The sequence below is a fragment of the Vombatus ursinus genome, unplaced genomic scaffold (genome assembly GCF_900497805.2).
Source record: "Vombatus ursinus unplaced genomic scaffold, bare-nosed wombat genome assembly UNPS02009835.1, whole genome shotgun sequence".
NCBI classification, from domain to species: Eukaryota; Metazoa; Chordata; class Mammalia; order Diprotodontia; family Vombatidae; genus Vombatus; species Vombatus ursinus.
In genome coordinates, this window is record NW_020949613.1 from 528,406 (window position 1) to 550,444 (window position 22,039).

At 38.0% G+C, this 22,039-nt stretch overlaps 1 protein-coding gene across 6 annotated transcripts in view; it reads right to left on the reverse strand.

The window, feature by feature from the left end:
- Window positions 1–9,771: 9,771 nt before the first annotated feature.
- ICK (intestinal cell kinase) overlaps window positions 9,772–22,039 on the reverse strand; it is a 91,381-nt gene continuing 79,113 nt past the window's right edge. For 3 of the 6 annotated variants that reach the window (XM_027852961.1, XM_027852960.1, XM_027852962.1), the window contains 5 exons: window positions 21,779–21,966; window positions 21,225–21,373; window positions 19,261–19,389; window positions 11,848–11,970; window positions 9,772–10,090 (listed from right to left, as the gene is read on the reverse strand). In XM_027852961.1, the coding sequence (XP_027708762.1) occupies window positions 9,936–10,090; window positions 11,848–11,970; window positions 19,261–19,389; window positions 21,225–21,373; window positions 21,779–21,966 (744 nt within the window). In that variant the 3' untranslated portion in view covers window positions 9,772–9,935. The remainder of the gene's footprint in view (window positions 10,091–11,847; window positions 11,971–19,260; window positions 19,390–21,224; window positions 21,374–21,778; window positions 21,967–22,039) is intronic. The other 3 variants (XM_027852963.1, XM_027852964.1, XM_027852965.1) reach the window with 3 other exon arrangements.

Below are 22,039 nucleotides of genomic sequence, written 5' to 3' on the forward strand. Positions count from 1 at the left end.
AAGGGTATACGAGTAGCTGCGCTCCCCTGCTAGAACAAGCTCCCAAGGTCCATTTGTAGGAGAACGTAGGGTAGTCAAGCTTCCAAGACTCCAGACACATCCAAATGAGGCGCTGCACGTGGCAGTCTGCCTTCCTTTTGCACCCCTGCAATAATCCAAAAATAACAGGAATAGAGGAACAAAGATGAAAATGCAAACCCGCAACTCAAAAATCCATTTATGTAGAAATAAATTCATTTATGTAGAAATAAAAATGTAGAAATGGTTATGTGATTTAAAAGAAAATATCAATTGAATAAAGCGAAACTAACAAGTTGACTTGTCTAGTCACTTCCCAGCGAGAAACACACACAGACCCTATAATTCAATCTGCAATGACAAATTTTTGTGCTTGTGTGTGTTTTTTTAAATGAAGCAGGCAGTCATAGAGAGGGACAGAGAGACAGAGATAGAGCAAAGGCAGAGACTGAGACCAGGGTAAAAAAAAATAAATCGAATTTCTATCATTGCTAATATTGTCGGTGAAAACAAGAAAAACCTCAAAGCAGACATTGATTTTGGCCACAAGGAGGCAGATTTAAGCTTCTTTCAAAGCTACCTTAAAGCTTTCAATAACATTGCTAGGCTCTAAAAATTATGCTCATTCAAACTAGAGTATTAGAAGCTTTATCTGGCGGCCTATCCACCTCTCAGTTTCCAGTTCTTCCTCCACTTTCTCTCTACTCTCTGTATTTGTACTCGTTAGACTATATCTGGGTCACTGTGTGCAGGTTTGAAAGCCACGTTTTAAAAGGGAAGTTCATATTCTAGAGAGAATACCAAGGGTAGCAAAGATAACGAGGGTCAAAGCCAAAACATGAGAACAGGTTGAAAGGACTAGGACGGTTAAGCTCAGAAAAGAGAAGATTTAGGGAGAATATGACCATTATTAGCTTTATTTATCTGAAGAACTGTCCTGCAGGAAAGCACGTAGTCTGTGTTGTTCTGAAGAGTAAATTCCTAACTAATTCGGGATTTCTTTTCTCTACTTATATCATAGGAAGGAGTTTGCATGGGGACAAAACAATGAAAGAAAGTCCAAAAATAATGGGAAAATACCTGTACCATCAGCTTGTGTTTTGCTTGTGGAAGGACTTTGTCTATAAAAGACAGTATATGTGTGAGTGTATACACACATATGTAAATAATATATAAACAAGTAACATATGTATATACATACACACATACACATACACAACATATACTATCTGTGTATGTTTATATGGGAAAGGAAGGGAAGGAAAGAAATCAATGAAACATTCATGGTTTCATATACAATCTTTTTCTGTTTTTCTTTGTATATGGAAATGTTCATATTTATTAAGTTCATTTTTTTTTTAAAAGGAAAGTAATAAAAAGATCAGCTTTTGTTTCAGGGAAAGACTTGGAGTTACCAAAAGAAATCCAATATGCCAAATGTAGCGCAGTCAACTCTTCTTGTGTTCAATTTGATTTTGCAATCAGGAAAAAAAAATTTGATTTTGCAATAGTCACTCCCCTTTTGTTAATTGCAAAACAGAACAAACAAATCTGCCAACTGAGCCTTCTTCCCCCTCCCCTCACTTTTAATGTGCATTGATCAGAGTCCAAAAATCTAAAGACATTCATTTATCACTGGAGAGGGAAATTGTAAACACTTAACCTCTCTCTTACTATACAATCTCCAAGGTCTCATACAAATCTAAGTCTATGGTCAGGCATAACTTTGTGGAGGCTTCAGCATTTGAACAAAGCTTTGTCATGTGAACAGAATTTTGATGGAAATTGGAGGCTGGAGTATATTTGTATAAGTGAAGAAGGGAATTATGCTTATCTTAAGTCTTCTCTGGGCTGACCTACCCCAGTTCGTTTAAATGCTACCTTCTGTGGTATGGAGCAACTGGGTGCTGAAGTGGATAAGAGCACTGGGCCTAGAGTCAGAAAGACCAGAGTTCAAATGTAACCTCAGACACTTACTAGCTGTGTGACCCTAGGTAAGTCACTTAACCCCTGCCTGCACAAAACTGAAGAAGGAAATGGCAAACCACTCCAGTATCCTTGCAAGAAAATCCCAGTAACAGTTGATCCATGGGGCCATGAATAGTCAGATGTGACTGAACAATAACGTAGTATGGTTTCAAGACACACTGTAGTGTTCACTCTTTTTTGGATTTTTCTCAAATGTTAATATCTCTTTTAAAGTGCATCATTCAGAAGTAGATACAGTCTGTAGATCAGGTGTTCTTAACTTGGGGTCTATGGATAGATTCCAAGGCATCTGTGAACTTGGGTATGGAAAAAAATGCATCTTTACTTTCATTAACCTCTAATTGAAATGTAGCAATTGCTTCAATTATTTAAAAATCTTATTCTGAGAAGAGACCTCAGAATAGGCTTCACCGGATGGCCAAAAGGATCCATGATACAAAAAAAGTTAAGAACTCCTGCTCTGGGCCAAGGCAAAGATTATCTCAACCATCACTCTTTTTATTAAAAACCCAAGACAGCATTCTTTTTTAGCAGTGGTCTGCTGGACTCAGGTTAAAAACACAACCTCTAAAAGATTTGAGTCTTTTTATGTGAATTTGCTATCTAGTTACGTCTCTCTCCAGTATTCTACTTATGCAGATGGCTTTTATTTTAATCCAAATATAGGACTTTCTATTTGTCCCTATTATATTTCATCTTAGTTTTAGTCCTGTTCTAACCTCTGGGAGGATTTTTGGATCCTGATTTCATTATCTAAGACATTAAATATCCCTACTAACTTTATTGCATCTGTAAACTTAAAAAATGCCCCCTGTAAATGATTAATGAATCTAAGTAAATGATTAAAGTATATATGTGTGTACATATATTGAACCTGAGCCCAAGGGTAGTCACTTTGACAATTTTTGTCCAGTTTGATATCAATCTATTAGCTAACATTCTTTCAACTACAAAATCAGTTCAACCTTGATTGACTCCTACATGCACAAGAGACTGGGACAGCTGCCAGGTTTAGATATGAAATCATTCCTGCAGGCACAGAATTTACAATCTAGTAAGGGGGTATGACACGTACATAGGTGACTAAAAGATAGTCCATTGGAGAAGTGTAGGGAGCAAAGTGCTCCTTCAGTGAGGGTGGGCTGGTGCCACATAAGGGTTGGTTAAAGGAACTGGGGATAGTTAGCCTAGAGTAGACAAGGTTCAGGAGTGACATGCTAGCTGCCTTCAAGTATTTGAAAGGCTGTCATTTGGAAGACAGAATAGACTTGATTTTCCTTAATCCTAAGGGGCAGAATTTAAGAACAATGGGTGGAATAAAAATAGTATATGTATATACATGTATGTGTGTGTGTGTGTGTGTGTGTGTGTTTGGTCTTGTGACCCCTTGAGTCACAGCACGCCAATACCCTCCATGGGGTTTTCTTGGCAAAAGATACTGGAGTGGTTTGCCGTTTCCTTCTCTGGTGGATTAAGGCAAACAGAGCTTAAGTGACTTGCCCAGGGTTACACAGCTGGTGAGTGTCTGAGGATAAATTTGAATTCAGGTCTTCCTGAGTCCCGGCTCAGCGCTCTATCCACTGAGCCATCTAGCTGGGCCTTTACAAGTACCATCTCATTTTTATCCTCACAACAACCCTGAGAAGTAGGTGCCATTATTATTACCCACTTTACAGATGAGAAAACTGAAGCAGATATAGGTTAAGTAATTTGTCAAGAGTCACATAAGGAGATGAGTTTTTCTGACTCCAGGTCTGGCATCTGGGTTGGGGTGACAGAAGGAGAATTTTGTTTTAGAAAGTTATCCAAGAGGGTAAATGAAACCACGAGAGGGTAGATTGTTATATTCTTTGCAGGAACAATATCAGGATTGATTTGATTATGGTTCCAGAACAGAAAAGATGGAAAGGTGGCAGGTACAGGGAAGAGACATTTGTGCTAAGATGCATTGCTAAGAGTGAGAGATTTGCCTAGTAATTCCTGTGTTCCCTCTCTTCTCCTACTAGTGGCATAGGAATCAGTGACAGTGTGCCCCAGTGTATTATTGGGGGGAGGAGAAGTGGGAAAGAAGGAAGGGGAATTCTCCTTGTTATTTACCTTGCTATACTATTTACATTAATTTAGGGGCAGGTGGGTGGCTCAGTGGATAGAGTACCAGGCCAGGAATCAGGAAGACCTGAGTTCAAATCTAGCCTTAGACACTTACTAGCTATGCGACACCCTGGGCAAGTCACTTAACCTCTGTTTGCAAGTTACTTAACCTCTGTTCGCTTTGGAGGCAGCTATGTGATTGAGTGGATAGAGCATTGCGCCTGGAGTCAGGAAGACCCAAATTCAACTCTGGCCTCAGACACTCAGTTCACAGGAAGCCTCATCTTCCTGAATTCAAATTTGGCCTTAGACACTTTCTAGCTGGGTGACCCTGGGCAAGTCACTTAACCCAGTTTGTCTCAGTTTCCTCATCTGGAAAATGAGCTGGAGAAGGAAATGGCAAACCATTCCAGTATCTTTGCCAAGAAAACTTCTAACAAGGAGTTAGGAAACATTGGACCCGACTAAACAATACTATTTAATTAAATACATTTGTTTTGAATTAATGCAACCTCTAGTTGGTCAGAATAAAAGAGAAACATCGGAAGTGTGTGAGCTATGGTTTTACATAGACAGCTTCAGGGGGCCACCCTCAAGGAAGATCCAGGCTACATATATTAGAAGGTATAAAAAGTAGGTTTTCTGAACCAGATTTTAAAGATGTCTTCTACTTATATGAATTGATGTGAAGTTAGCAGAACCAGGATAACATTGTACACAGCAACAATACTGCAATGGTGATCAACTATGAAACACTTAGCTACTTTGATCAAGACAAATAATCTAGGACAATTCCAAAGGACTCAGAGTGAAAAATACTATTGATATCCAGAGAGAACTGATGAACTCTGAGTATAGATTGCAGCATGCTTTTTTCACTTACTTGTCTTGTCTTTTTTTTTTTTCAACAAGGCTAACATGAAAATGTTTTTCATGACTTCACATGTATAATTGATATTATATTACTTGCCTTTTCAATGGATGAAGGGGGAGATAGAGGAAAGGGATTTGGAACTCAATTTTTTCTAATGAATTCTAAAATAAAGTATATATATATATATATATACACATAATTTTTTTAAGTCTTCTAGTTGGCTAATCTTCTTAAAGTGTGGGTCTGACCATGCCACACACACATATTCAGTAAACTCTAGCAGCTAAAATTCTCTATTTAGCATTCAAAGCCCTTAAAAACCAGGTCCCCTCCCAACTTTCTAGTTTTCTTACATCCTACCTTGGTGTATTCTAAAATCTAGTGACATTCACCTCCTGGCTGTTCCTCTCATGAGACATTCCTTTTCACTCCATTGACATCATTTCACAGATAAATAAACTGAGGCTCAGTTTATTCAACATTTCACTGGTTGTCCTCATGTGCCTAGAATTCTTTCCCAACTTATCTCCATCTCTTGCTTTGTCTTCCTTCGGATCTCAACTAAAATCCCACCTTCTACAAGATTTTACAGATTTCCCCTTAATTTCCCCTGCCCTCTCTTGATTGTCCCTAGTTCATCTACTATACATCTTATTTGTACAGTTGTCTGCATGTTTTCTCACCCATTGGATTGTGAACTGCTTGAGAACAGGGACTGTCTCTTACCTTTCTTTGTATTCCCGAGCTTAGCACAGTACTTGGCACACAGTAGGCATTTACTGTTGACTGAATAAAAAATCAAATTATGAAACTCCCAAATTAGAAGAGAAACATCTGCAGACTGCTGCAACTTTACTTTGTAAATGTGATGGGAGTCAATTTACTCAGTGTCGTTGAGAATATTAAAATCGTGGATGAATTTCACAGCAAGAGCAAAATTATAAAATATCAACCTCTTCCTTGAATGGTAGAAAGCAAATACAGAAGCAAAACCCTCAAACCAACACTTCTTAAAAGTAACTTTATTTGGGCCAAGAGAACTTTCTTTACACAAAGTTAACTGGTACTTTTAAATAGCCATACAACACACTATTTCAAGTGGCGTATTGGATTTTGTGGGTTTTCCCCGCAAATGACATTTTCCTCCTTCCTCTCTTATTTGTTTCTTTATTTGCATTAAAAATATAATCTCACTCAAATTTTTGCAAATCATCAGGGAATTAAATGGTCTTACCAACTGCATAACTGAGGTGAGACTTGAACTCAGCCATCATATCAGTTTTTTAGCTCCAAATAATTAGCACAGGGCACACAGGGAAAAATGATATTCTGGATTAATGCGTTGCTCGCCCTTGACTCAGCTTCTGTAACATTATCTACAAGAAGGTCCTCACATAAACTTATACAAAAGTACAGTACATCGAATTGAACATTTTAAAATCATCCTTAAAAACTCAATAACATCTATTGGACATCCAAGTTGCTACAATTTGCATCAAATATGTAAAAGATTTGCACGTGAAAATGTTTTCTCATGAACATATTGCTTTTATTCATATAGTGAGCTGCCAACAGCCTGCGTTCTTTCTTGGAAATGGCACGAAGCAATGACTGACTGGTATAATTTCTATGAGGGAAATAGTTTGTCTAGAAAGGATGCACAGTGCGGACGCTCTCCTGACATGACCTGTATTTGAACTTTCAGACAAAATGAGAACGATTAAATCATACAAAGCAAGAATTGCATGTAAATATTATCAAGGGTCAGGTTCTGTTAACCATGGGAGAGGTGAGGGATTGAATCGGCAATATGCGTTAAAGTTGTCTACACAATTTCCCCAAATAACCCCAATGTATAAAGGTGGTAGGCTAATGGAAGAGAGCCTATGGCAAAACAAATCTTTCCTAATCTCCTCCCCACCTTCCACCCCACTCCACACACACACACACACACACACCACCACCACCACTAATTCATCTTCTCTCTAAATCCAGTTTTTCCAAATATTGGATTTTCTTAAAGCAGAGGTAAGCCTACATTTGCATTTAAAACTCTGATTACTGTTTCTGGACATATTTGGACGTAGTGTAAGAGTTGAATCTGTGGCCATTACTGATAGTATACTGTGCTTTTTCCTTCAAAGTGATTAGCTGAGGTATAGTCACACATCAATACCATCAAGTTCATCACTTTTTTTTAAGTGTCTTGCATCATAAATAAATATCATTAAAACAAAAGCTAAAAATATGTGCAGTTACTCATTTCTACTTAAGAGAAATAGTCATCATTTGCCTCTGCTACACAGATTTGGAATATGCAGTTTGTCCTTTACCCATTTGGCAAATAAAAGAGCACTTTTAAGTCTGCAGTTAGATGACAGAGTCACACTAAATGCTAAATAACCATTGTTTTCCCATCTATGAAACAGTTCTATCCTTTATATACAGGTAACTTCATTGGGCTTTGCCAAGGAAAGCTGTTGGGACTTCTGATGGACACACACACACACGCGAAAAAAAAACAAAGGAAAAAATATTTCTTACAGGTCAGTCTTAACAGAACATCGTACAAACATCTTTATAGTCCTGTAATAAGAATTGGCCTTTTGGAAAACATGCAAATCCAGTGTTAGGAATTTATAATATTCAATGCATTCAACATAAATTAGAGCCTGATGGAAATAAGGTATGTGTCTTACTTATGGTCTCCCAGGGGCTCTGTCTGCAATGTGAAAACAGCTTTCCCCACCAAATCAGTATATACTCATCTTCATGTAAACTGAATTTTTGTAATGATGTATGATAGAAAATAAATATTCACTAGCTAGCATACTAAAAAAGCCATTGCTGGAAAGACATTTCATGTTGCTTTACGAAATCAACTGGTTATACAATACAATAAAATGAATAAATGCAGCTGCAAAGTATGCTTGCATATATAAAGATATCATTTCCTTTTTTAAATTTTGCTGCTAGTTTGCCAGCAATAAAACATAACAGTCCAAAAACCAAACCCATATCCACTGTGTGCTTTAAAAAAAATTTTTTTTTGCTCCCTTGGGTTCAGTGAAGGATGTAAGGTTGGTTGATAGATGACTGCAAATTTTTGAGCCAGATAACTCTCAGTGCATAAGATACTCCCAGTTTTAAATAAGGGACCTTTGAAAAGTTATTAGTTATTCTTTCATGTCACGACTTGATGCAATGAAGCAACAATTTATAACATGTGTCTCTTGAACTTGGGAGATCTGAAAAGGAATAGTTTAGGTATTGAGTCTGAGTTCACTCACTATTAAAATGCTAATCAGGTTCAAATGCTTCAAAAAATTTGAAATCACTATGCTCTGTTAGAGGCAGCATGAGGCTGGCCTTAGAATTGAGAAGATCCTGCCCCACTAGCTGTGTGGCTGTGGGCAGCTGACTCCAGGAGCCTCAGTAAGTTCTAAGGCTATCGGTTACAGTAAGTTGTTAGTCTGTATCTGTGAAGGGAGTTTCTGCACTGGGAATTCCGTATGAGGATGAAATCACAGGTATGGATCCAAATAACCATAAATATTTTTGTTTTCATTGGAAATAACCTTCCCTTTTGCCCTTAGGGAACCCATTAAGGAAGCAGAAGAGTCCTACAGAGAGGTCAAGAATAGGTCTTAACCTTTTATGTTTTCTGCCTACAAACCAGCTTTGTCATTTTTAATATTGCTGTAAACGTTCCTCTCCCAGGAAACAGCCTCTGCCAGATAAATACAGTTTATCTTCCCTTTGCTTGAGAGAAATTAATGGTTAAGTTCAAATGGGATACATTATTGACACTAGCATTACTGTTAACTTGGTTTCCTAGCAAACCAGAGAGAGTCCAAGTTCTTGCTGCTGATTAGACTGCCATGAAATATCTGGCAGGGACGGTGGGATTACATACTGTCTAGTCCTAAGCAGACCTAGAGATGGGCAGGGCAGGTAAATTCTACTGGGAATGAGGGGGGGGGGGGAGGGGGAGAGAAACTCCCCTGCCAAGGTGAAACACCACTGTCTATGTCTGCTAGCACTCATTGTGAGGCAGGAACACAAACTCAAATTGTCTATGCTAGCCTTTAGATTAAACAGGCTTTTGCTTATCAAAAATTCAATTTTGTGTGTGCACACAATTACTTATAGGATTACCTCTCCGCACAGGTTAATCTGTTTCAAAAATGGATAGAAAGGGAAATATGAAGGTCTCTTACAGTGATCCCCAAACCTCACTTTGCAATACCTTAGGGTGTCATCAATAATTTCAAAAGATGCTAGAAAATTCTCAAAATGAAATTCAAGAAATGCTATAATACTTTCAGGAGAGGGGAATCATAGTGCTACAAACTCAAACCAAGGAACATAGGGGATCTGAAAAAGCTGGGAATCACTTTCATAGTACTAAAACCAAGGCAGTTTGTCAGAGCAGGCTAGATGTGCCTAATGTACCATATTTGTAACTTAACCGTGTCACAAATAGCCACAAGGTGGAGGTGAATGCCCCTGTATAATACAGCCCTAAATTGCACCTATATTGCAATACTGCATTAGTTTCACTGCATTTCTTTATTTGTATAAAATATTACCTGGACACCCCCCCTCAAATAAAAGTCTTTTTTTTTTTTAAAGTTCATTATAAAGGTTCCTGTATAAAACGCCAAAACATAATCTCCTATATACAAAATGCTGCTGTTTAAGAAAATAATAGGACCCAGTTATAGAACAAAATAATTTTGTACAAAAAAGGTACAACGTTGGATTCAAATTAATATTTTTTAAAAAACTAAAAAAAAAAAAGGAATATTGAAATATCTTGATTGCAGAAAATAACTATAATATGTTGGGGAGAGGCCTTTGCTTATCATTTCTCATGTTTATTGCAGGTGAGACAGTTTCCTTCTCCGTAATTATTTGATGAAAAGTTTCCTGCTTTTCAGTGCAAAGTGCTTTACGTCTGTCATCGTCGAGATGCATATTTAGAAACCCAGTCAGTACGTCCATGGACTGGCTGGGCTGCAGGTGGCCGAGGCAGTAATCCTGGGGTGCTTCTGGGCTGAGTATGGAAAAGGGGTCGATTATGATGAGGTCTCACAGACTTCAGTGAAGCATAACCTGCAAAAAAAAAAAAAAAGTGAATGATGACCATCAAAAAAAAAAGAAAGAAATGGAATTTGGTTTTATTTGGCCCTCTTTGTACTCAACAATATTTACTGAGCACTTCTGATGTGTACCTAATTGTGGCAGGTGCTGGGCATACAAAGACAAAACCAAAATGGTTCCTAACCTCCAGGGGTTGTTTACATTCTACTGGGAGGATACAACATGAACACAAGCTACTAAATACAAAGTATGTGCAAAGTAATTTTAAGAGGGACAGAAGGGAAAGAAGGAAGCATTAACAAGTGGCTACTGTAAGTTAGGCAAGAAGTTAATTCAGGCTATTCATTGGAAGATCAAATATTCAAGCTGAAGCTTAAATACTGTGGTCACATAATGAGAACACAGGACTCACTGGAAAAGACCCTGATGTTGGGAAAGACTGAAGGCAAAAGGAAAAGGGGATGGCAGAGGATGAGATGGATAGATAGTTGCAAGGAAACAACAAACATGAACTTGGACAGAATTCGAGAGATCATAGAGGATAGAAGGGCCTGGCATGCTATGTGGTACATGGGGTCATGGAAAGCTGGACATGACTGAACAAGAATATAAGTGGAAAACACGATACAAACATTATCTTATTTGATCCTCACAACTACCCTGGGAGATAGATACTATTATTTCCCCCCCTCCCCGATTTTATAGTTAAGAAACTGAGATAGACAGAGTTAAGTAATTTGCCTAATGTGCCATATTTGCAACTTAACCACTTCACAGAGGTGGAACCAAGATGGTGGAGTAAAAGCAGTGACCTTCTTTAGCTCTCCCCCAAACCCCTCCAACTACCTGTAAAAAATGGCTCTAAACCACTTCACAAATAGCCACAAGGTGGAGGAGGGTGAATGCCCCTGTATCACATAGCCCTAAATTCTATCTCTACTATTCAGTTGTTTTTCAGTCATGTAATTCTGTGTAACCCTATTTGGGGTTTTCTTGGCAAAAATACTGGCGTGGTTTGCCATTTCCTTCTCCAACTCATTTTACAGATGAGGAAACTGAGGCAAACAGGGTTAAGTGATAGTGTCTGAGGCCAGATTTGAACTCAGGGAGATAAGTCTTCCTGTCTCCAGGCCCAACACTCTATCTACTGCACCACCTAGTGTCACCTCTATTGCAATACTGCATTATTACCCAGGGTGACACAGCTAGGAAGTGTCTAGGGCTGGATTTGAATACAGGTCTTCCTGACTTTAGGGCTAGAGTTCTATTCACTGCGCCACTAAGATGGCTAAGACAGCAGAAAGGATAAGGAAAGACCCCTTGTAAGATGTAGTATTTGAGCTCAGCTTTGAAGGAAATCAAAGATTCTAGGATTCAGAGGTGAGGAGGGAATGTACTTCAAACAAATTGCTTATAAAGTAATAAATATGTCTTTCACAGACATTTGCTCAAAGAAGTGTGTGGACTATTTTCTTCTGCATTTGGAAAGGTAGGGAAGATGGTGAAGTCCTATCTTCCAGAAACCCAACCATCTACTTCCAGGCTCTGTCTTCTAGGAAGTGTCTGACTCTACCACATTCCTCACTGCCTCACACTCGCACTACCTCTCTTTATCTAGCCTTTGTGGGGGGCGGTGATAGGGGTAGTGCCCAGAAATTCTAAGACATTGAGTCTTCCCTGTTTGGAAACGAGGCTTCTGTCTAGCTGTTGTGGGATGTATAAATGGACCACTGTGTGCACAATTAATGCGTCGTGTTAACTGAACTTACCAGGAGAAGGATCTGAAATAGGAGCTAGGTGCACTCTCTGTCCCGCAGAACCCACTTCTTTTTTCAGAAATGAAGGGAGATAGCTACCTGTCAGTCTGCCAGATCCTGTATAGCCAGAAACAACTGGGTTACAACAAGAGGAAGGAAAGTCCATTAGTGAGGCGCCATATAAACCATGGGACTTCCTGAGGATCAGCTCATATTATATTGGGATGTAATAACATGTGCACAATAAGTAAATAAAGATACAAAAAGTAAATAAAGATAAAGTAACTACAAGGGAGGGGAGGGAGAGTTCTGTTATTACTAATAGCTAACATTTATAAAGAACTTAACGTGCAAAGCACTTTACACTTATTGTCTCATTTGATCCTCCCAACAATCCTGGGAGGTAAGTGTTATTATTATCTCTATTTCACAGTTGAGGAAATTGAAGCAAACAAAGGTGAAGTGACTTGCCCAGGGTCACACAACTATAAGTGTCTGAATTTGAACTCAGGTCTTCCTGACTCCAGGCCCAGCACTTTATCCACTGTGCCACCTAGCTGCCCCTTGGAGCTGGATGGATGTGGAAGGGTCTCATGTAGGAGATGGTGTCTGAGCTAAGCTTTGAAGGAAACTAGGAATTTTAAGAGGTGATAATGGAGGGCATTCCAAGTATGGGGCACACACCTGTGCAAAGGCAAAGGTGGGAGATGAAATGTTATTGTATGAAGAACAAGGAGAATATGTTTAGAGCACAGAGGATGAGAAGGGGTGCACTGCAGAGTTTCATCATACACACATGTAACTTATTCAAATACAATTATAGGTACTCAGAAAAATAAAGGAAAAGGGAAATAACAATTTTAAGTGTGCCAACAGTTACGAATGGCATCCACTCAGTGAGTGTGTGACAGGAGACACACATAGGCTGTTTTCTCATCAGTCTCAGTTCCCCCATGCCTTCAGTGGTGTGAAAATCTCACTAGGTTCTTTCTAGGGCCTTAGAAGCCATTAAATTCCATCCCTTCATTCTACAATTGAGGGAACTGAGGCATAAAAATATTAGGTCTCTAAGTAACTTGCTCCGGGTCACACAGCTAATAAGTATCCAAGGCAGGATTTGAAGAAAGGTCTTCCTAGATACAAGTCCTGCATTCTGTCCCTACACAAAACATAAATGCTTTCCAGGGAACTGGTCTTCCCTGCCTCCTATCCTGCGGTTGCCCCACTTACAACAAAAAAGGGGGCATAGGGGAACTCAGTGGAGTCATTTGATAGTAAGGCACTACATGGATTGGCATTCAGCTCCATTTCACATGTTAGCCTGACCAATCTAACCCTTAGAGCCAAACATTACCTGGAATTTACCAGCTTTTCTTACTTCCAACATGTCAGAAGCTGTTCAACATAGAGACCTCAGGCAGATATGGATACGGCCCAGGCCAAATTTGTACCCTCTCTCCAGTATTTTCAGAGCCGAAGGAAGTTTCACCAGTTCTTAACCCCTATACTTTGCAAGTATTGGGATCTTTTTTTTGGAGCAGGGAGGCCCTGCCCTTTCTCCCCTTCCCCTCCTAAAAAAAAGCAAAAAAAAAAAAAAAAAAAAAAACACAAACATTTTTTCCTGGGACTCTGCAGGTTTCTCTACCAACACAAGGAAGTTGGAGTCGAGGTAGAGGGAAAGGAAGGGATATTCCACAAGTTAAGGCCACAAGGAATAATGAATGTTTGGATGAGGAAACCACAGGAGCTTCCCTTGAGGGCAAACACTGTCTTTCTTTCTTCTTATATTTGTATTCCTAGAACTTAGCAAAATGCCTGGTTCATAGTAAGCTAATAAATGCTTACTGATTTGACTTGACACTGGAAAAATGGATCATGGGACCTTAGAGTTAGAACTAGAAGGGACCTAAGAGGTTATCAAATCTAATTACCTCATTTTACAGATGAGGAAACTGAGGCCCAAAGAGGTAAAACCCAGGGACACACAGCTACTAAGTGTCTGGGTAGGAATCAAATCCAGGTCTTCTGGACTCTAAGTCTAACATCATTGAATTGTTAAATGTCTGGAGTTAAGTAATAGGTATAAGGCTCTTCCTACAAAGAGTATAGAATTGTTAAATGTCTGGAGTTAAGTAACAGGTATAAGGCTCTTCCTATACAGAGCATAGCTGGACCTTTTGATCTCCAAGGACTGATGGGGTAGAATCATCTGTGCCACCAGGAAAGTGTTCACATAGTAATGGCCAAAGGAAGATAAAAGGTGATGAAGCCCTTCTATGAGATACTTGGGCATTCATTTGCCAACCTGGCATGAACAAGGGAGAGTTCTGCTGTCTTCCCTGCATGTGCATCCAGCATGTAGTGAGACTCATCAAAACTGCCACCACCTCCTAGCCATTGGTGGTGCAGGCATGAGGGATGCCCAAAGTTACCCAAAAGAATTGCTAGAGATTATAATGTTTCTGAAGAGGAACAGAAGACTTTAGGAGATCAGGTAATAGTTTTATCATAAATTCTGTAAAAGTTTCAGGGGTAAATGGATCATTCCCCCCAACCACTGCCCGAAGATTGATAGAGCTATTGTTTTGGTGTAATGAAGGAAGGCGGCTTAGCATGAAGGGAAAAAAAAAGATATAAGGTTTACATTTTAAAATTTATCTGAAATTTAAGTATCTGCCTCTTATTTATCTTTCTTTGACCACGAAAAGAGAAAAGGTTGTTTATATCAGGGACCCCCAGATCCATCCCCACTCCAAGCTCACAGATTCCCCTCTGACTTCTACCCCAGCTCAAAGACCCTCCTCCACTAACCCTGTTAACCCCTTTCATCTCAGATCAGGTTCTTAAATAAAGGTGTTAGAGAACAATCACAACAGCAATGAAAACGCTGGAAAATATGCAAGGAACCATGACTTGAATTTTGGTCTCAGAAATTTGTTAGCTGTGTGATATTAAGCAAGTTATCTTATCTCTGTTTGCCTTAGTTTGTTGATCTGTAAAGAGGAAAATAATAATGCTACCCACCTCCAAGGACTGTTGCTAGGATCAAAATGATATAATGATTGTAAAGTGCTTAACACAGTGACTGGCATTTGGTGAGCACTATATAAATGCTGACTATTATTAAAATGATTTCTTAAGTTGAATGTATTACATACTGGATTGTAGATATGATTAGTATAAAATTACAAAGCAATAAAGATTAATAATGTTCTGTGTAGGATAATTTGGAAACATATTTGGCTGAATTGGTATCATGTGGTAATAAATTTTCTTTCTTGTTTTAAATACATGATATTGTGCATGTTATTATTGTATTTCTAAATTCTCTATCGTAAAATACTTTGGGAAACCATTCTATCAGAAATGCTGTTAAATATTAACTTCCCTTTTAATCTAGATTATGAATTGACCTTTTAAAAGAATGTGACAAAAACAGGCATTATGGGGTATATTGTTTTAAAACAGATAATTATAATAAGTTTACCACAATAAAGAGTTTTACTTTGAAAATATTTACTACTTATAAAAATTATGAACATGTATATTGTGGCTTAGAGATGTAACTTCAATATATTAATATGAGTTAACTCAGGTATTTGATGTATGTCTGAAACTCCAGAATGTGGTTAGCTCTAACGTATCCTTTATAAGCAAAGGACAAAAGAAGTGTTAACTGTAAGGGAAACACAAGTAAAGATATTCAAGCCCTAAGATGTAGTTAGAGAAATTTTGCTTTTTGAGGTAAAAATTCTTGGGACTATAATTTATTATTGTTTTGAGTTTTGATTACAGGGCTGGCTGTCATAAAGTAGTAGAAAATGACACGTGCTGCCATCTGAGGAACTGCTGAAGGTAGATGTCTGTGCCTGGGAAAAGCTCTGGGGATGACCCTGGCATGAGTCCTCTTGACTCAGTTTCCTCATTGTGTTATTTCCTCGCTGAACAGGAAATTTTCCTACCTGGTTAATCATAAGCCTCAGCTTTTGATACACTGTGACTACATGACTGGCTGTTATATATGACTCGTGCCTAGAATCAAACAGAGGTAAGAGTTTTTTCCCTGTTATGATATATGTCAGGTCAGTCTGTGACCTTGAGGGGATGAATCTTGACATTGTTAAAACTATATCCCTCCTTTTCCTTTCATATCAAATTTCTATAATAAGGGCAGGTTAGTTGTAGAAGTTTTATAAATACAATGCTAAATCTACTAATTAATAGACTGATATTAGAATATCTCTGAGTTACTAAAATAGGATGCAAGTATGAAAAATCTTTCAATTTTAATCTGTATGTGTGGCCAAATTATAATATATGCATAATATCCTACAAAAGGGGGAATTAGACAAAGTAATAAGACAAAGATGTAATGTAAAAGTTTTCTAATTAAATGGAACAGTAAATTTCGAGAAAGCAACAGGATTAGATTTTTTTTTCTCTAAGAACTATATACAAATGTTTATGATTGGTTTCCAAATGTATCTAGTATGAAAATTCAGGTTTTGGTTATGTTTCAGTAATAAGTTTCCAAAATTGGATTAAGGGTTTTACACATAAAATTGTATTAATAATTGTAAAGAAGGTAAAATTATGTTTTTATTTTCAAAGTATCTGATAATTTTAAAAGACAGAAGAGTTCATTTTACAAGTTAGACCCTCATGAATTTTTTTTTAAGATTCTTATATCAGGTACAGGGTTTAAGTAAAGATAAAAACAGCAAGTGGTATATAAAAAAAACTCTGAAATTCTCTGAAGCTTCAGGACTGGAGAACCAAATTTAAGAGACTGTGCTAAATTGTATTAAGTCTTGTGACTAGCAGATTTTAGCAAAATTATTTAGCAACCTCTACAAGTGATTTGAAATGAGAGAAGAAGAGTTCCCTTCACTGTTGTTGTTTTTGTCCTTTGTCTTTAAAGAGGACTAAAATGACATCACTATGGTAGAGTCAAGTTTTAGTGTGTCTGACTGCGGTCAATCAGACCAATATGAGCTCGGAACGTTCTACCACAGGTTGGGCACAAATAGTCCGTGTGGACCTTTGGTTCACTGAACCCTTCGTAGTTGCCCTGAGAATGAAAGACTATTCCAAAATGTACAAGAGAAGATATCCAGGGACCAGACGACTACCTGGGACATCTCGGACTCAAAATTTGCTGATTAAATGGACATTGGGAGTGGGTGACTAGAAAACAAGGGGACTTGATGTTAATTTATGTTTAAGTTCTTTTGGTTATCTTAGAGACATGCAAATCTCTCTTCTCAAAATTATCCATTATGAGCCCTCTAAGTAGTTCGACCTGTAACCTGACTTATGAAATTCTGATTATGAATATGTGAAAAAACCTTATAGATTTGGCTTATAGCTAATCAATCCAAGGCGGGAGTGGGTTGTCCAGTCCCACATAAATCAAAAGGGGGAAATTGGTGTTATTTGTAGAAGGTTATGCTTGGGCTGAGTCTTGAAGGAAGTGAGGGATTCTCTGAGGGGGAAGTGAGAGAGAGTGAAATTCAGACATAGGAAATGGCTTGAAGTTGGAAAGATTGCTTAGGACTTTAAACACCATCCAGAGGGGTTTTTATTTTATCCTAAAAGTAATAGAGAGCCATTGGAATTTATTGAGTATGAGAGGGACATGAGGAGACCTGAGCTTTAGAAATATCACTTGGGCAGCTGTGTAGAGTATGGATTGGAACAGTGAGTCTTGAAAGAAGGAGATCAATGAAGATTCTTTTGCAATAGTCTACACAAGAGGTGATGAGGCAGCTGAACTGAACTAAGGTAGTGGCTATATGACTACTAAGAAAGCATCAGATGTGCGGGATGTTGTGTAGAAATGTCAAGATTTGATAATTTATTGGAAATGTGTTACAATTAGGTTAAACATGATGAAAATGGCTATAATCTTTGATCCAGAGATCCCATTACAAGATAACACATTACCCAAGGAGCTCAAAGAAAGAGACCTCCCATGTACACCAAAAGATTCATGATAGCACTTAGAGAAGCAAAGAATAAGAAAGAAAGTAGGTTCCCATCAATTGCGGGAAATGCTAAAGAAATTGTGGTATATGAATGGAACTGTGCTATAAGAAAAGGCGAATGCAATGAATTTGGAGCGATACTAGAACACTTATATAGAATGATACCAAGTCAAGTAAGAACAGTCAGGAAAACAACATACTCAATGATTATATGTGGAAAGAACACTAACAAGGAAACTGAACAATGTGGAATTAGGATGACTAATTTTCTCTGGGAAGATATTACAAAATTCACTTCCCTACTTTTTTTTGCAGAGGGAGGGTACTATGAGTGCAGAAGATTATATACTCTGTCAGATTCAGCAGATGTGTTTCATAGTTTTGCTGAAATATTTTGTTTTTTCCTCTTTCTGTTCTTATTCTTTGTTACTGAAATAGCTCACTGGATAGGGGAGGAATATATTTCACAATAAAAGTGATATAAAAACAAAAGAAAGAATTACAAAATGAAAAATAGAAAAAAAAATGTAAAAGAAGACGGTGTCTAAAAAGAGGATTCGGATTTCCTATCACTTAAAATATAGGAATGATAAACTTTTAGGCAGTAATAGAAGATTGTGTTTAAGATTGGAATTCAGTCTTTTGGACCAAGGCTTAAATATAAGAAAGAAAGCTGCTTCAGTCAGAAAGGAGTGCACCTAATAAATACTGATCAAAAAATATATTTGCTAGGGGTCTTGTGAATCTGATCAGGAAGGCATTACACTGGAGAATAGAAGGGAAATGAAAAAACTATTCTTGGATATCTACCAAGTCAGATTCCACAAAAAACAAACAACAAACAGAAGACACAAAAGAGGAATAAGAATGTATTAGTGAGAAAACCAATAATTCATAGAAGGTGATATCCAAGAAGAAAGCCATAAACAAAACCCATAGTCTCAAATATTTTATACACATATGCATAAAATATAAAATACCGTGATGAGGTTAACTAATGAATTTCCAATACTGGTAAGCAAATTCAACCTCATAGTTGGATGGAATTCATGACTAGAAAATTTCCCTTTATGGATAGCTCTTAAGATTAATTAATTAATTAAAATTAATTAAGGTTAATTAATCTATGATTAATCAAAAGGGGAAGTAGAATAGAATTTTATATTAAAAAGACATATTTATGTGAGGAAATACAGAAACTAGAAGGGGAAGCATGACAGAGAACATTTGGGGGGGGAATCAGCTAAGGTAGAAAGGGAAGGGATGTTGTCATAGTAGTTTCTACAGACCACCCAAGAGAAGAAAATAATGCTAAGTGCAATACAATAAAATCTGAAAGGGCAAAAACAAGGGCCTTAACTGCATTAAACTCCTCTCGTGAATTTGCTAAATCCAGTGTAATCTGCTTGCTACCTTTCAGCATTTAATTATTACTCACCTGAACTCATTCTGCTGATTCCTGATACTGAACCGGAAGATTTTCCAGAGAGACTAGAACCAGACCATGAATTAGGTGGAAGAAAATCCTTGCCTGGATTTGGAAGTATGCCATTTCTAATAGTTATCCCTAAAAGGAAACAATTAAAAAGTAATTTGTATATTTAGTCTTATATCAAGGTTCAGAAAAGCAATAATATAAAACCTGAATTAAATTAAACATTTAATTTAATAAACAATTAAACAGTTCCTATAAAACCAACCACGAAAGTTGCCAAGTCTTATTGATTTTTATCTCCACAAAATTTCTTTGGATAAGTGTATATATTTTACACATATACTTTATTGGCCATGGGAGATATGTAAGTATGACATGCAGGTTACATAGAAGCCTATCTGGATGGTGCTCAAATTTAGATTCAGTAAATTTAGACAGAAAGCGAGAGTAAGAAAGAGAGAGTTACAATAGAGATAGATAAATTAAGTGATTTGCCAATGGTTAATTATCTTTTGCTATTGTTTGGTCATTTTTTAGTCATTTCCAACCCTTCATAACTCCATTTGGGGTTTTCTTGGCAAAGATCCTGGAGTGGTTTGCCATTTCATTCTCCAGCTCATTTTACAGATGAGGAAACTGAGGTAAACAGGGTTAAGTGACTTGTCCAGGGTCACACAGCTAATAAGTGTCTGAGACCAGATCTGAACTCATGAAGATGAGTCTTCCTTTCTCCAGGCCTGGCATTCTATTCACTGCACCACTCAGCTTCCTCTAGTTAATATGTGTCAAAGGCTGTACCTTTGAATCTTCTTGAATCCAAGGTTGGCTCCCATGCGTATTATCTCTCTGCCTTTGACTATCTGCCTGACTTTCTGACTCAGTATACTTAATCCAAATTGGTAACCACTCAGATGAACCTATATTTGATCCATATAACAGAAAAGTTTCCCAAGAGTAGTACATCATAATTCTCATGACTAATGTCTATTAGTGGGCAACTAGGTGGCGCCATGGATAGAGTGTTAGGTCTGGAGACAGTAAGACTCATCTTCCAGAATTCAGTTCTGGCCTCAGATACTTACTGGGACCCTCTGCAAGTCACTTAACCCTGCTTGCCTCAGTTTCCTCATCTGTAAAATGAGCTGGAAAAGAAAATGGCAAACCACTCCAGTATCTTTGCCAAGTAAACCCTAAATGGGGTCATGAAGAGTCGAACATGATTGAAAAATGAACAACAAAAATGTCTATTACTATTTCCTAGCTGAAACACTTTTTGTCAAGAGGCTGAAAGGCAGACTACTTCTGGTAAGACCATTCTGAAGAGTTTTCTAAGCAGACTAGAAGACAATTCTTTCCTTTATTCTGAGAATGTTATTCCAGGCAGAGCTTCGGTTCCTCATTAGAAAACTGAAGGTCAACAGCTACTTTGACAAGGATTTATTTCCTGTGTTCACCCTTTTCCCTTGTTTCTCAAGCACAGATGGTCATCAACTCTTTTAAAAAACACTTCCCCATGGGGACAGCTGGGTGGTGCAGTGGATAGAGCACCTTCCCTGAAGTTAGGAGGACCTAAGTTCAAACCCAGTCTCAATCCAAACACCTGACACTTACTAGCTGTGTGACCCTGGGCAAGTCACTTAACTCCAACTGCCTGAAAACAAACAAACAAACAAACAAACAAAAAACCCCCCAAAAACAAAACACTGCCCCACATTCTTATCACTATGCCTAAATCTAAGAGTAGGAAATTGGAAACTACGTGGCATAGGATGGCTTTATGACTCATGGGCTTCAACAACTGTTCTTCTAGTGTTTTCATTAGTTCTTACATAGTCCACTAAAAGTTTGTCTTGCCTTCTAAAGTACATTTTTTTGGACTAGGAACGTCACTGATTTATCATCAACCAACCAATCAACAGGCATCTATTAAGTGCCTATAATGTTAAAGACAAATAATTTCTATTTACCAGGCAAGTATCTAGAGTGCTTCAAGTAATGCTGCTTGGCTACAGATCGCAGTGTTGGGGTGTCTTGTCGCTGATAGGAAGTATGGGTGGGTGCACTGTTACCGGTACCTATGGGTTCTGAAGGCTTCAGGTCCAAAACACTCTCAAATCTGTAACAAGACAACACGCTTTATTTTAGCTCCAGAGTAACGATCTTCACAGAGTGATTTTCACCAGTGCAAGATCATTACTTCAGGCATTTGTGATTTTGTAATGGTTGCTCTTATATACAATACATATCAAAGCTCCTATACCACTCAATAGATGGCCTTAGCCAGCTGCTGGGATGGAAGACTCATCCCCTTGCAGCCCAGTGGCTAGCAATGACCCTCTGAATTTAGCTAGGCTGGCCCTTGGCACAAGAGAAATACAGTCCAATATCAGGATTATTCCTGGAAGTCTTTCCAATTCGGGAGAATCTGCCAGAGCTTGTATACCACATGCATAAACTCTGAGAAATGACAATATAAACATATAAATGATAATAAAAAGAAAGAAAATAATATAAAACTTGCCTACAGAGAGTTTCATCACTCTGTCTTTTCTTATTTTTTAGATCAGTTCTGGTGAGGAAAGGACTGAAATCGAGGTCATTCAAATCATCCCAATCATCAGAATCCTTTGTTGACCTGGAAACATGGCCCCACCTCCTACTCTTTGGTTTAATTTCACCGTTTGGGTGATCCACACCAGCCTGAATCTTCTGTAAACACACAAAGGAGGAAAAAAAGATAACCCTCAGCATTAAAAGCACTCCTCTAGGATTCATTAATGTT